The sequence below is a fragment of the Anser anser genome, assembly GCF_964211835.1.
Source record: "Anser anser genome assembly, chromosome: 4".
In the NCBI taxonomy this organism is placed as follows: Eukaryota; Metazoa; Chordata; class Aves; order Anseriformes; family Anatidae; genus Anser; species Anser anser.
In genome coordinates, this window is record NC_139724.1 from 10,164,625 (window position 1) to 10,181,593 (window position 16,969).

Consider the following 16,969-nt stretch of genomic DNA (forward strand, 5'->3'; position numbering starts at 1 on the left):
CTGTAATGGAAATCTGCTGGCTCTTGTTGCCCCACACAACCTTTTTTGCCTGGCACATGAGCTTGTTTTATTGCTCATCGCTGAGGGAATGGCACAGCATATGGCCTAGTGAGAGCTTCAGGACACTGCTCCCATTTTTCTGCACACAGTGCACATTAGTCTCTCACAGTGTGGATACCTCAAACACTTCCTTGATTTACTGCATGTGTTTTATATCCCTCCTCTAATGCAAGGTAGAAAGAGATCACAGTGGAAATGGCAATCCATGTGACAGTTACTGATCCACTAACTTCCTGATGAGTTTTTTTCAAACTATGTCAGCATTAATTAAGATAATGGGTAAGAGCCAAATAAATTTTTCATTCCATTTAACTTACAGAAACAATGCTATTTGGAAAAAAAAAAAAAACAGATTTATTATCTACTCTAAAATTCTTCTACAGTTGAGCCACAACCATGCAATTTCCTGACACATTTAAAACCAAAGAGTGAAATGTCAGTTGTTAGGACAAAAATGTTTTACTTATGTTTCTGATTACTGCTCTGGGCTTCGCAGAGCTATTATAAAGCTGGCAATATAGTCAAAGCCTACTTGAGTCCCCTCTAGACTGGCAAGATAAACTACAATTTATATATGCTTAGACACTGTTATACTGTAAGTAAGTCCCTGAAGAAAGTACTATTTACCCAGCAGTCAGGACTTCACATGGGAATGTCAGCTTGCCAGTCATCAGTTACAAAATATTTCACTTTTCACAAAGCTGCTTTTCAAATTCTGGTTATGCTCAGACACTAGCTATTTTGCAATTAAAAAAAGGAAAAAAGTGTGGCTATAGGCATAAAAAATGCTGTAAGCATCAGATATGATTTTCACGTTTAAAAAGCTGATATTGAAAAAAATTATTAAAATATGTAATAAAATTATTACAGCTAAAGACACTGTTTTCAGGTGCCTGAAAAAAGAGTGTACACCACTGTCTGAAGAACAATTTGGCATCTTTTTTCACGTCATCCCTGAACATGACTGACAATTCTGAGACCCAAACCATTTGAAAATTCTTGCCCATGATTCACGAAACAGCAAAGTTGCAGCACATTTTCCACAAAGGAACAGCTCTACGCTGCTGCTAGTACTAAAAATTTGTTGTTTGTCGGTGAGCTAAGCAAATGTGACTGGGAAGAGATCAGGTAAATGAGAGTGAAGATATATGCAGTAACTTGATGTCATTTTTTCCGAGTTGATCCTCCATATAATCCTACTTACATTTATTCTCAGGCTATTCAGGAAGATTAATTTTTCCAACAGTAGAATTATTTTCGACTAATACTTACTACTCTCACAGTGAAATAGCTTAACCGAGAAATAAAAAAAACTGGGCACGCATTTGGGGATAGTTCCTATTGCAGAAGTGAATTTTGGTCTAATTGCTAGAGCTGTCCAAATTCATTAGTAGGATTGTATTTCGTGATTAATTTAATTATTTATTCAGTTCCAGAATGGACAGAAACAGATATTAGATTTTTTTATTATTATTAATTTTAGTGGCTTTTTAGACTGTCCAATCAGCTGAAATCACACGGTAAATCAGCTTTTGGAGTTGTTTATAGGAATAGAGACCCAGGAATCAAGTATTCAAGAATGAAAAGTAACAAGTTACAATAGGGAATGATTCAGATAGCCATTCTGTTATTTCAAGAAATCCCTGAAACTACTTAATCCCCCCTTGTTTCCTGCTCTTCCATACTAGCTCATTAATCACAAAGAAAGCATTTTCTCTACTTACTTCCAGAACTCTGCTATTTTTAGCAAGTGGGGCTGCAGGTACATCAGCAACCTTTTTCTCTTACTTTCTTCAGTGTATAGCTTATACAGATTTCCCATCTCTTTTCTTTTTTTCCCTCCAGAAATCAGAGGGAGATTCCTTTGGCAGTTAAAATGCTGCCAGATATTCCCATTTCATGATCTCTGATTCTAGAAGACAGATTTTCTTCTCGAAAAGCTTCCTCTAGAACCCATTTTTCTGCTTTCTTGGAGGCAAGAAGCTGTGAGTAGCAGTAAGATGGCAACAGTACCTCCACTTTGCTGCTGACAGGAGAACAGCTACTTTACTGCTAGTCCTTTTCTAAGGCAGGCAGTCTGGAACTAGGCATCAATTCCTTAACTGTTTCCCCACCACCACTGTACTTGACCATCCACTGAAATTACAGCGAGGGGCGATATGGGACAAGACTGTGATTCCAACTATGCGACACAGATTGTTATGAAGGTACAGTTAAAACTGTGTAGGGGGTGGGAATCCTTTTTCAAGGCACGTTTAAGGCACATGTCAAGTGTATCTTTGCTCTGAGCCATAGCAATGTTTTCCAGTGCTATTCCAGTATGCACTACATCTTTGACATGTGGTGATTTCAAGATGAAAATGCAGAATCTTCTACTCTGAAACCACTTAAATACCACATGGCCATTTTTTCCTGCTTTCCTTCAAGATTAAAACTAAGGAAAAGGGTTTTCAGAAATGCTTTTAGTTTGTTGGTTTTAGTTGATGTTCCACAACAATAGCAGACAAAAAGTGCACAACTGTGATCCTGAAGTTCTTCTAAATAACTGGGTCAATGAATTCAAAGGGAAAGTAGATCACAAAACTGAAGCAGAATTCCTCTTTCCTGTACAATTCCAGCACTTTGCAGCAATCTTTAGTATCCACACAGGAAATTTATGCCTGCAGTTTTGGGCTTACTTTTGACTTTCAACTTTATCATGTTGCTTCCATAAATTCATCTTAGTCATCACAATGCAGTGTGCAAGAAACATTTGTACACTTCCGTTTACACCTGCAAAATGGTTTATTGTCAAAGCCATCTAATTCAATTAGTAGAGAAACCCAAAAGCAACAGGAAATAAGTTTGGTTAACTGCACTTCACAAATTTCTATAGTATTCAATTCACTTTCTACCAAGCTGACCACATCCCTTGAACCTCAGCTTGCTCTTGCCTTCTTGAATGCATTCATATTTTTACTGATGGCTTCTATTCACATTTCAGGCTGAAGTACTGCAAAAAAAGATCTTCAAGACAGTGTGGCTCTGGTGTGAAAGGCCAGAGAAGGAATTTATTTTATTAATCACACCATTTTAAGAGGTGGGAATTGGAAGAAGATAAACTGCACGTGCTAGTTAGGGCAACGTATCAAAAATGGAATAAACCCTGGCTGTTTGAGATGCAAAAAGATGCAATAGTGGTAAGACACAGCATGAAGGACATTTATGTAGGAGAACAGGATCAGTCTCACATCCACAAATGTCACAAGCAAGCAAATATTTGTAAATACAAAACAGTCAGCAGTCCTTTTCATGGTGGAGCACTTCAAAACTAAAATTTACAACTGCTAGCAGAGTGTGAAACTTCAGTTCAGATAGCAAATTCTAATTCTAACTTGGAAGTGGGTATTTTGGCTTTTCTGGCTCAGGCATCCTATCTGGATTTGAGTAAGTAGGAATAGCTTTTAGTTTATTAAAGAAAAAGTGCACCACAGTATTTACAAAGTGCAAGTTGATAAGAAAAGTTCCAGAACCAGCCTTGCCTGTAAAGTAGCTTAAAATACAAGAGACTGCCAAATGTGAATTTGAAATTGCCCTGCGATACTCTTTAGAGCCACTTATAGCCATATCCTGCCCCTGTAATAAGAAATGTGTCCTGGATTATGCTTGCAGTCTCATGACTTCCAACTATTAGAATGGTAACTGAGGACAGACACCGAAGAAAGCCCTTGAACCATTCTTTGGGAGCTAATGCAGATTGGACCTGGGGTGGGGGGGAAGCAGTGTTCCAAAGAACTTTATATTTTGCCTACATCATCGTAATTTCTGCTGTAAAGACCTAATACAGAACAGCAACTTCACAAAACAACATTATATTTAAAATTATTTTTATGCCCTTTTAATGAAAGATATAAATAAAGCACATTTTTTTATTTTTATTTTTAACTGTCCTGTTTTTTGGTGTTTACAACGCAGGCACTGCCAGCACTTTAAATATAAATACACATTACCAGAAAGTACATGCAGATGAATGAGAAGACAGTTTTATGAAAGACATCAATAACATAAGGAGGCTGAACAGAATAACTTACCGGGAAGGGTAAACAACCAACCTATGCATATTTTGACTAAATGCTGACCTGGAAGGCTGTGAAAATTGTTTCTAAGTATGTGGAGTCTTTAAACATCATGAAGAAAGGGAATAAGTAGGAAAAATATACTTAAGGGCTGAAGAATAGGAAAATCATTTGGGGAATAAGCATGATTTAGGTATGAAGTAATATTCACAGAGAAATAGTGAGAACTTAACATTGGATAAAGCACTGTCTCATCTATTGTCTAATCTAAGAAATAGTTCTGCAGTGGCCAGGTATAGACTAGATGACTCCATATTCATCCATTTTCCTTCTCTCACTTCTATTATGCCAATACATTAATGTCAATAGCAGTGCAACAACAAATTCCACACAACACCAGCTGAGTGTAAATGTCCTGTAATTGTCTAACTTTTTTTTTCTTTATTTCACAAATAATAAATATAGTACATTTCTCTGGTTTACCTCCTAATCTGTGATAATTTTTCAATATGATATTATTCTCTACTAGTGTTTGATAGTTTTGGTGAACAAACTCACTGATTTCACTTCAAATACACTCATTATGACGTAGAAAAGAAAAACAAAGAGTTTTCATTCAAAAATTGTAGATATATCAAAACTTTTGCTTCAAAAAAGAACTACTGGTTGGCAAGGACAGTACACATCTCAGATGGAAATTCTACTGCAAGTATTTTAGAAATCGAAGATGATGAAATACTGGAAAAAAGTACCTTCTTGATAGTTTCCAACATGGATCGTCCTCCTTGCCAGGGCTTAGAGTTCTTCCTGATGCAGGTCAGGCTGGCCATGCTGTGCCACTTCCTGTCCTCCAGCTTCTTATGAAAGGCATTCGCCAGCAGAAGGACAGTGTCATATATATACAGGTTGGAAATCTGCAGATATTGAAAACAGAGTATTAGCATATTATTTGTGGTCTCCTGCCAGCAGCTAGAATTTATCATTTGTTTTGCCTCTCTCATAATCCTTTGGTAATTAAACGACTTATTTGGTTTTAAGAAGAAACCATAAGAGTCAAAAAGTCCTCTCCTTGGCTCTGGTAGAAATAGCAGCTAAGGTCTGTAATGCTACAATTGATTTGCAGCGACAAACTACACACACGTAAAGTACAGGCGGTCCAATAGCTGGCACAGCTCCACTTGGAGGATTTAAAGCCCTGCTCGTGACTGTAAGCAGACTTCTTTTTATTTTTAACCAGTTGCCTGGAATTTTCAATTTTTCAGTTGCCAGACATTTGGACACCATCAAAATCTGTTCAAGGCTGTTTGTTCTTTTGAAAAACAGCAACTCTGAAAATTCTTAAATAACTTCAGCATGTTTATTTTTCCTGATTTTTGCAGGCAATTCTGATGGAGGCAATTTCTAGTACAAAATCTGACCCAGCGAAATCTTCCGCTGTGTGCAGTTGCATGTTAGTTCTGAAATTTAGTGTTTTCTGTCAGAGTATTTGGCAATGGCTGTTAATTCCTTGCAGGACCAAGGTCTTACGGTTTACGTGTGTTCATGTTTCACTGTGAGCATATTTACATGCACGCAGTGTCAGGAAGTTCCAGTTTGGCATCAGTGAGAAGGCAGTGGAACTCAAGAGAAGAAATTACTCGTGTGCCAATTCCACTTACCCAGGTACCGTTTCTATATATGTACTTTCAAATGCACACAGTACAAAGTCAGTTGTACTGACATACAGCTGATCAGCTCAAAACCTTAACAGAAGGAAGCTTACAATGGGAAATTATGTCAGCTTTGTGGAGAATACCTTTATTCTACCTTGTGAAAATATCCAAAGACTGGGAAAGTCCCACAGCTGCTGGGAGCAGGTATATGCCAAGGAAGCACAATAATGCTGAAGATCTAAGATGTTAATTGGCAAATCACCTTAAAATAGGGGAAAAAAAAGCCTTTCTTCCTGTCTAATCCTTTCCATATAGCCTTTTAAAATTATTATTATTTATTTTCTTATGTAAATTCCATCTTTATGCTGGCTTTGCCTGTGTCATCTGCAATCTGCTCTGTACAGTTCTCACAGAAAGGTTTTGTGACAGACTCCTTCCCTGCAGAGCATCCAGGAAAGAGGTGATCTATCTCCTTCGCTGGCCAGAATTTCCTGGGGCATTTTGCCTTCCACATCTTACTGAAGAAGATCTCATGGTCTGCTTTTTTCCCCTCCCAATAAACTCCCAGGATTCCCTATTGCCTTTACATTAATATCGCAAACACACAGAACTTCTGATCCTTATTTTACTTTTCGTTTAAATGACTGTGATCCTTCACACCCTGTTTCTGGAATACAGCTCTTAATTCTTACTCAGGCTCATTCCGTGACTCCAGTGGTTTTATTTCCATTTCAGTACTCGCACAGGAATTAATTTGCTTCCTGCAGATGCACAGGCCAGGCATCACTGTGCATGACAGGATTAGAAGCACGGACTGAGGATCTGGGTTCAGATTAATTGAGCGTTTTTAAAATAACTTGGATGATTTGTCTATTTATTCTCTAAACCTATAAAGGAGTCAAAGCCTTTCAGCTAAAACCATATTTCTGCAAAGAAGTCATCACCAGAGGGACATTTGTTTGAGGGAGAGAGAAGGACTTATTACTATGCTGTGAGATATGTTTATTTTAAATATGCCTTCACTAAAGGGGAAAAAAACAACCAACCACCACACAAAACTCTGGAGAGCACAGACAATAAGGCCACTAATGAGATTAAATTGATACATGAAGGACTACAAATGCCAAGTCATCATTTCCCAGCAAAATGACATTGCTTTCAAGGTAGCTTCCATAACCTAATATCATGGGAATAGAAGACTCTTGTCACAGTTCATCAGGAAGGATGCACTTACTAATCCAAGAGTAATATAGCTGGGCCTTCATCAAGTATTAATAGGGCTCAAGAGTACAGAGTTCAGCAATTATTAAGCATTGTTATTCCTTTACTAATAGTTCACCTTAGCAGTTACAGAAATCAATCACTGATAACACAATGATAAAGACACTACAATTAATTTCTGGTTCTCAATCACCCTTCCATTCCACTGCCAGAGGTATGCTCCTTTAGTACCTGTGCCAACACACACAGTGGGGCTGAAACTTAAAGTCACTTGAAAGTTCTAGTCATTTTCCACATATATTTCCTAGGACATTCAATTCATTGCCTAGTATCCATTACTGCTACTTTATCCATTCCAAGTCTCTCAGACTAATGGCAGGACTCTTGCATTATCAAGCTAACTGGATAACTTGCTCTTGATGCAATTCAAAACTCGGATGTGAATTTTTATTGCAAAGTGTAGAAGAAAGATATTTCTTTTAATCAGACTACGTAGGAGTGATTAATCTGCATTAACTATGCTGATTTTACTCATACCTTGACTACTGCACAGAGCTTTTAGACGAAAGGATAATGGTAGTAAATAATTCTGTGAATCAATTTTTTTGACTTCCTGTGCTTTTTGAGGCTTCCAAAGTGATACAAATTTATAGCAATTGTTTTGACTAGGCCAATCCCAGAGACATAATGAGAGACCTTCACCATGATCTTTTTCAGTGTTTTAATTAAGGTGCTGAAAAAATTAATTATTCACACAGCCTTTAGGGGGAGTAATTCAGGAAAAAAAAAAAGAAAAAAAAGAAATCCACCCTCATGATTTCCAGAGAAAATTTCTGATTAGTCACACTTCGATGGCATTAAAAAATCATTAGAAATTTCAATTTATAAACTGTCCCAACTCCCCACTGGAATAGAAGTTAATTTATAATATTGTTGGGGAGAACAAAGAAACAGCAAACAAACCCCAAAGCTACTTGAATGTCTGTGAATCATATGAAGACACAGGGGAAACGATGCCAGAGTTTTTCTTCCTGTCACTATTTGGTATTGTTTCTCTAGCTACTAATGAAAAGCAGCCATCTCAGGGAAAGCAAGAACATAGAAACTGAGCTGTGCAAACAGTTAAACTAAAATTTCATCATTCCTTTGAACTAAAATGTTATAAAAGCTTTGGATAGGAAGATTACAGCTATCCAAGCTGTAGGTTGATCAGGAAGCATAGGTTAAGGTATAATAAGGTCCCATCTAACACATTAAATGGAATTTGCCAATTTGTAGAAAAAGAAAAAAGATTTCTAGAATTTTTCTTTCCTAAAATCAGTTCACCATTGAAGTGAAATGAAAGTTAAGCTGAAGTGAAAAACAAACAAAATGTGAAACCTCCTATTAACAAGATTCTTTTTTTTTTTTTTTCACATTGCTCTAGTTAGTAGCTCAGTTCATGAAAACTGTTCCTTGCAATCTCTAGTGGCTGCACGTAATCACACCCTCCATTTTTATGTATTATCCATAGACTACCAAAAATTTCCCCTAGGACAACGCTGCCACAACAGAACAGCACAACCTAAAAATTTTTCACAGTTCCTAAATAGCCCCTACAGATATTCTATGCATCCATTGAACTTATGCAGCCCTGTTTAAGACCACTAATAGGACCACTGTGCAGTGTACTATGGCTGAAGTTTTTCATGTCATCAGTAGGCACTTACTGGCTGTTTTGTGAGCAATTAGTGAAGCAATAGCTCTTACAGTTAACCTGAAACAAGGAAAGACAAGCCACGCTTCTCCTTTTCTCCTTTGATTTATCATTTTAGGCAAGTAAAGTCACTCTTTAAAACCCTGCTATTTCTCTCCCATTCTCTCACTCCTTCCTTTTGGCACCATGCCTGCTCTCTTTACTACTAAGTCAGATATGCTCCTCCTGCACCGATGCCAATACAGTCATCTTTTCACCAGTTCATAAATGACCTTGAAAAAAAAAAAAAAGAAAGAAAGAAAAAGTGAAACTGACCTTTAAAGGCAATTTCACATTCCTGATTTGCCATAGCTTTGTCATCATGAAGCCTAACATGGGGGGGATAGATAGACTGAGGTGCCTACATGAAAATACTTGAAAAAATGACATGGGCGGTCACCAGGAAAGCTTTCCTATCTACAACACATATGGCTCAGAGAAGAGCAGCAACTTAAAAAAACATTGGCTATAGGGAGAAAATTCTTCACTGGGAGATGACAAAAAATAAAATTCAAGCAGTGTAACAAAACAAATACCCCACTGTATGGAGATCGCGTGGCTTTCTTTTGCTTTTTCCTCACTTGTGAAGTGGGCGATTTGTTCTCGTCCATCAGAATTGTGATCATCCCCTGCCCAAGTATTTTTCCCTGTCATGCCATGAAACATTAAACTGCATGTCAGATAGGACATGAAAAATAAACATTAAATTACACTAAGCCTCGGGGGAAAAACCTTGAACTTTTCTAAAAAGACAGCTCCCGTGTTGGGAATAGACCAGTATATGAACTACCTCCATGCTTTGGGAGAAAGGGTCCTTTGGATCACACAGTGATGAAGATATTCTGTGGTTGCCACGGAAACAGCGCTGACTTATGTTTTGGGGGACTGGAAATGTCTGTCGAATAATTGTTAATCTTCCAATTGACCTTCTCACCAGCTCCTGCACATCCAAATCATTTATTTCCTGAAAGATAAGGCAAGGAAGACAATATGCATAAAAGTTAAAACACAGAAATGTTACCAGTTTACCAATAAATGATAAATAAATAAATGAATAAATAAACGGAGAGGACCAAGAGATGTATGATTGCTACATGGCCATTGCTGAGCTCTGCCATAGTCTCAAGAAGAATATATACATACTTATTAGAACTGTCCTACCACTCTTGTAACAATTGCAAAAGTCTAAAATATACCATACCCAAACCTCCCTGAATCTTTGTAGGTGTAACTCGTCTTAGTTGTTTCATTTGTTGTTGTTTTTTTTTTTTTCCCCTCTCCTTTTACCTCTGATCTTTTACTTAAAAGTGTTTCACAGCATTCTTGGCAGATCGTGTGTAAATCAGTAGGAAGTCATAGCATGATGTATTTCTAAGTGTAGCGTTACTTAGAAGCTGTGAAGGCACAGATAATTATTCAGGTCTTAAGTGTTCATTTCCTAGAAACAGAATATCAAGAATGTGCAACTTAGTGAACATCATTTACCATAAGAGCAAAGAAAATGCATTAGAGCATTCCAGGTGTGTATGTGCTTGTTTATAGCAAAACCTAATTTAAAACCAACCTTTTACTCCATAGGGTACCTATTAAGGCTTACAGATGAACTCTCAGCTCCATGGACAAACACTTCAAAGGAAAAAATTACTAAATATATACACTAATATGTGAAACAAGCTTAAAAGATTAACTTTAAGGCAGGAACTTTAACTTAAGGAAATCAGAAAATAGTTCTTTACATAGTAAGAATTCCTGCACTTTGGCAACACAATATTTTACACCATTGAAAGATGTGACCCTCAGGGAATGCAGGGATAGATAGGAGGAGCACAGGCTCAGGGGCAACCACAACCAACTTCAACCTGCACATAAAAACTTGGCATTTGATATACACAGGCTGTTTCCGAGGACTTAAATAACTTCACCTGCAGTTTTGAAGGCAATCTGTGTCTATTTTTCTGCAAAGAAGGAGAAACAACGTATTAAACTGTTCAGCTTTTTTACATAGAATTTATTTTCCACCATACTTGTTTGTCCATAATCCATCTTAATAACAGAAGCTGACGCCCCAAAACTTCCCAGACATTTAACTTTGGGATAATTTACAGAATCACAGAATGGTTGAGATTGGAAGGGGCCTCCAGAGATCATCTAGTCCAACCCGCCCACCCAAGCAGGCACCTAGAACATATTACATAGGATTGTATCCAGTCAGGTTTTGAATATCTCCTGAGAGGTAGACTCCACCACCTCTCTGGGCAGCCTGTTCCAGTGCTCTGTGACCCAAACCCTAAAGAAGTTCTTCCTCATATGGTGATGAAACTGCCTGTGGTTCAATTTATACCCATTACCCCTTGTCCTCTCACTGGCCACCACTGAGAAAAGTTTGGCCCCATCCTCTTTACATTGTCCCCTCAGCTATTTGTAGAGGTTGATAAGATCCCCTCTCAATCTCCTCTTCTCTAGGCTAAACAGGCCCAGCTCACTTGGTCTTTCCTCAAAGGACAGATGCTCCAGTCCCTTAATCACCTTCATGACTCTACCCTGGACCCTCTTTAGACGTTCTGCGTCCCTCCTGTACTGGGGAGCCCAGCACTGCACACAATACTCCGGGTGTGGCCTCACCAGGGCTGAGTAGAGGGGAAGGATCACCTCTCTCAGCCTGCTGTCCATACTCCTCCTGATGCAGGCTAGGATCCCACTGGCATTCTTGGTCACAAGGGCACACTGCTGTCTCATGGTTAACTTGTTGCCCACCATGACCCCCGGGTTCCTCTCCACAGAGCTTCACTCCAGCAGGTCAGCCCCCAACCTGTACTGGTGCCTGGGGTTATTCCTCCCTAGGTGCAGGACCCTGTACATGCCGTTGTTGAACCTCGTGAGGTTCCCCTCTGCCCAACTCTCCAGCCTGTCCAGGTCCCTCTGAATGGCCGCACAGGCCTCTGTTGTGTCAGTCATTCTGCCAAACCTTGTATTGTCCGCAAACTTACTGAGGGTGCACTCCATCCCTTCATCCAGGTCACTGATGAGTAAGTTGAGTAGCACTGGATTCAGTACTGACCCCTGGGGGACACCGCTAGCCACAGGCCTAATTCCCCTGTACGGAAAGTGCTTGAGGAACTCCCTTTAGCAGCCTGCATTTAAAATACCCTTGCATACACCTTCAATCTATTGAATATTTGATTCTCATTTGTGTATTTCTAGCTTCTCTTGAAAGGATTTTGCACTTTTGCACTGTTATGCCTGCAACTAAACACCATTGTCATTCTTGCCTCTAGTGTCCTGATCTCTAAACCCGTTTCTTTGGAGAAAGCAGGAAATAGATTTGAATGCAAATTACAGATTCTTTATTGTGAAAAGGTGGTCAAGGCTTCTGAAAACAAAGCTCTTCAAATACTGAGACAACTATCCTGTGGTTTTTTTTTTGTTGTTATTTGTTTTTTTTCCTGGGTCTTCAGTTAAAGTTTCTTGAATGTAATCTTTTAGAACATGTGGTTTGGACATATTGGCATTTATTTTCTTTAAATCTCAGAAGAAAAACACGTGAGATGTAAATTTTACTTTCAGCTCTCTCAACTAAAGTAAAACTATTTTATTCCTTTTCACAGATTGCCATAGCTTTGAATGCATCTGTTATTAATGTTCCTTATGAAATATAGATTTTTCCACAAACAAAAATAACACATGGCATCAGCTGTGTCCACTGTAATATCTTGCATTTCCAGTCGATTAATCCTTAATGTACCATAGATAATGGTTTCTCTCAGCTTAAGATGCTGTCTTTTCATTTAGTTTGTATCATTTCACTAGCTGTAATGTTAAAAAAATATGCTGTTTTAGCAAAGCGTGTGTTATTTTAAAAATTCCTTTAATAAAATCAGAAAGGAGAGTTCAAGAATCTTATCTTCATTTTAAACTATATCCTTTCTTGGAGCGTTTACAAGAAGTTTGTCTGGTTTCATTACATATTGTGACCAATCTGTAATAGCAAGACTATTAGAATGGTTTTAATAATGTAAAAAATTATACCTGCATGGTGATGTTACCTTGCTAAACAATACTGTAAAAGAGTTTTAACTTTCAGCTGCTCAAACATTTATCTTTTCTCTCTCAAAAGTGTATTTCTTTCTTCTGTAATCAGCATTTTTTATGCATTTTACTTATTAATTTGCTACCTCATATTTTTATACACCACCTGGGAACTAATAACAGAATACAAACACCACAGAGATTTTCTTGTGGTGCTAAGATATAAACATCAATAGAATAATAACTGTCATTTTAAGTGCTGTGAGTTCCACTGATTATATCACAAATTCAAATTTTAGGTTAACTGGAAAGCAATGCCATGCAAACCCAAACTCAACTTCAGTCATTTGCTATGTATTTCTTTGTCATTTCTTAATACTTGGCACTGGCAGAGTGATGAGCCTTTTATATAATGACTCTCCAATATCATCTCTCATTCTTGAATTTTGGATCTGACTTAAGAAAACTATATAAAGCAACTATTGTATGAGAGGAAACAATTTTCATTTGCACTTCAAAGGAGGATACAGTATAATGATATGAGGATGGCAGATGATCTGTTATACAAGTACCAAATGTCAAAAAAATCACAAAGTTGGCCAAGTTGAACTGAGTTGGCACCTGTATAATTTTAGGTTAGGTTTTGTGGGTTTTTCTGGAAAGATCCAAAGTACAAGATATAGTTCCAAACCTTTCTTTTGTCGGTCTGAACTTGGAATAAGGGGGAGGTGGTCCTTCTTCAGATTGAATATGGATAAAATTAGATGTCCATTTCACCCTAGTAGACAAGCAAATAAAGAAAGGACTGCAATTTTAAATGAATAGGTCTTTGCAGATGAAATGGAAAAAGGGGGACTGAAGAGGATCATCTCAACATATCAGGCACAGACTCCAGTGGGAAATAAGACTGGGCATCCAGTGTATATTGCCATTCAGCTTGGTTTCTTTAAGATAAGCAATTTAGGTACAGAATTACTATTCACCATAGAGCAACTGTACAGTTACTGAGAGACATGGAGGGAAAGAATTTATCCACATTATTTATCTGCTCCTGTAATAAGCCCCAAACAAGAATCTTTCCTTATGGATGCATCTTAACTTTCATCCAAGATGCTTCCAGAGCTCATCATGTATTGGACATACCTTATTCTCCAGAAGTTACTTCTACTGCCATGTTCTCAGCACATCCTTAATCACACTCAGAGAGGGGAATATTTCTTCCTCCTCTGAAAGCTGGCTGCAGAGAGGACAAGCAGGGGCCACAGCAGGATGGGGGGGCTGTCCACGCCCCCCCACCCCCCCTTTAGGCCTCTGAGCTGCCACTGTTCTTGCCTGGCAGGAGCAGTGGTGAGCATGACAGTACTTGTGCTATGCCCTTCCTGTATTCCTCAACACTTTCAAAAGAGGAGCAGTTGAGGGAAAGGTGCAAGCAGATGTAGCTCCAAGACAAGTAAAGAAACATCTTGACCTGCATAAGCATTTGCCCCATTACATCTCCACAGAGTTTCTTAGATTCTGGGGAGGATGAAGAAAAAGCAGGGAGATAAGATGGAGAAAAAGGGGCAGAAAAAGAATCATACCTATTTTTAACTTTGACAGAGAAAATAATGTAAGAGCATTTGGAGAAAGTAAGGAAAGCCATTCCCATGTGCAGAATGTTCCCATGTCCATCAGCTCTAACCTGTCTGAAAAAAAGACCCGGCAGCTTTGTAATCAGTGTGAGAGGGAGGGTATACCAAACAAGGTGACATTTCACACTTGACTTGCTGTCACAGTTGAAAAACCCAAGGGCTGAAACGAGACTCTAACACTAATATTAATCAATTATCCACATTCAAATGTAGAATTACATGAGCTTCTGGAATTGAGCTATGATTTTTGGACCCAATCCTGCTGAAGTTCAGTGCTGGAGTTCAATGGGCCAAAACACAATGGAACTAGTTGAATGCATCAGTTGATGACCAGCCCTCTCCTATGAAAAACACATGGTCATCTGAAGGCAGGTTTTGAATGCAGCCTCATAGGTTTTCCATTACTCTCCTGTGCTACAACAGACAAACCTGTCACTGGATCTTTTCCAATAAACTGTTCTTTAAAATAGTTTTAGTTTTTTACACATGTTTCTCCTCAAAGGGGTTCTTCCAGACTCTGACACTTCCGGTAATTACAAACCTACTACTAACTTTCACCCTCACTTTATTCATGGTCAGTTTTGAACTCATTTATTTTTGTGGCAACCTTGTCCTCTGTATTCCTTGACAAGGATACATTTATTCACACTCAATATGTAAACAGAGAGCATATCCCCTTTCAGTCTTTATTTTCATAGGGTAACCAAGCCAACCTTTCCAGTCTCTTCTCACACAAATCAGCTTTTCTGTGCACTTGTTCTAGTTTTATTTTAATACAGTTGGTCATAGTCATGCATACTATTGCAGATGAAGCCCGACCAATCTTTTGTAGCAGCATTAATATTTTTACCTCCTGTATGGCTACTGTAGGCAGTGTAAAGTGTTTTAGAGTTACCTTGAGTAAACAATAGTAATAGAGAACTGGTGGCAGCCTTGGGCATATTATGATGTCCCTGAATGCTTTAACAAAGCAAAATGCTTGAGACAGAAATGGATTTAAAATTAAAAAAGGGACATTTCTTTCATTAAAAAAAAAAAAAAAGAGCAGAGGAAGGAAAAGTGATGACAATCACAGAAATGTCCCTTCTTCGGTTCCACTAAATAAAATCTAGGCTTACTGTGCATTTGTGATTTAAGAGTAATAAAGAAATGTAATTTTACTACCCTGAGCTTTTCAAGGTTACACGTACTACTGTGCAGAGGAAAAGAAGAAAGCAGAGAGAAAGATAGGCAGGGAGAAAGAAAGAAATCCATTCTCACATTTTGTTAATGCATATCTGATTATGATTACATTCAAATCTATGACTCCTGCAAATTTTAAATACAGAATTGTACCATCTGCTTTAAGGCCCTGAAGAAATAGGAACATTTATTTGGAGAGTGCTTCCTCAACTGAATGCACTGATCAGGCAGAAAAGATTTGTATTATTTGCAAAGGACTAATAAGATGTATTATGCTTTAGCAAATTATGAATCCTTTCATTTTATAGGAACAAACCCCCTCCTCCCACATATGCATTTTCGTTTTGATACAGTCTTCAAGCAAATTTTCTGTATTACCTAAAATAGCATCTAATGGTACTATAAAAATTAAGGAACTCTTTCTATGCATTACAGCATTTAAAGCAAGCAATTAAAATAACAGATGTTACTTCAAAAACCTAAGTAGATTCACAATCTCAAAGCTGAAGGTGGTATTTCCTTCCATGCTATTATACTCAGTATGCTGTATCCCCATGGCACAGTGATGAAATGGGAAAGACAGTTTATTTATCTCATGGCAAGGAATTTGTCATGTGTAGACTTTGCGAAACAATGCATTTTCACTCTATTAGAGCATCTTAAATTTTCAAATTAGGTGGCAAGAGAAGCATTGTTATAGTTACTTTGTTGACAGTGATCTTGCTAATACACGCACAAAATCATGGATGTCCATGTTCACTACAGAAGATTTGTGTAGCCAATTGCAGAAAAATGGGCAGAGCTCTCAGATCACTTCACAGTCATATGAAGTACTGTGGTCATCAACAGTTAATGGCCAACCATATCAAAAGGACTGGATTTGAGTGTGAAGTATATTTTATATAATACACACAGGGGTCCTGTAAATTATTCCATTTCCAAATCTTGCACTGTTGAAGCGAGGGGATTGTGATTTTAGTACTGAACTGGTAAACTGTTGCAACAAATAAATAATACCACGCAAGATTCATTATTGAGGAAATATTTATAATTCTGTGTAAATTGAATGTAGTGATTTGAACATAGTTTTCCTTTACCCGAAGGAAATGTAGAGCAAAACATGATTTCTTCCATATCATCAGCTAATCTTACTGCTAATCTGATCTTTGCATGCACAAAATATTGAGATTATTAGCATTTTGAAATCACAGAATATCCTGAGTTGGAAGGGATGCACAAGGATTATCAAGTCTAAATCCCAGAGTTAACAAACAGCGCTTGATAGTAAATTACTTAAGTGGGGATATGGATTTAGGTCCAGAAGCAGATGAAGCTGAGATAGCTGAAGAGTTTACTTTGCATGGCATTAAACATGTTCACGTTCATCAAAGATGACAGCTTTGAATG

The 16,969-nt window shown here is 37.9% G+C and overlaps 1 protein-coding gene across 13 annotated transcripts in view; it reads right to left on the reverse strand.

Annotated features, from left to right (window-relative positions):
• Positions 1-16,969, reverse strand: part of GRID2 (glutamate ionotropic receptor delta type subunit 2) — an 804,597-nt gene that overhangs the window by 229,769 nt on the left and 557,859 nt on the right. For all 13 annotated transcript variants that reach the window (XM_083834802.1, XM_083834813.1, XM_083834803.1 and 10 more), the window contains 2 exons: positions 9,514-9,687; positions 4,868-5,029 (listed from right to left, as the gene is read on the reverse strand). In XM_083834802.1, the coding sequence (XP_083690928.1) occupies positions 4,868-5,029; positions 9,514-9,687 (336 nt within the window). The remainder of the gene's footprint in view (positions 1-4,867; positions 5,030-9,513; positions 9,688-16,969) is intronic.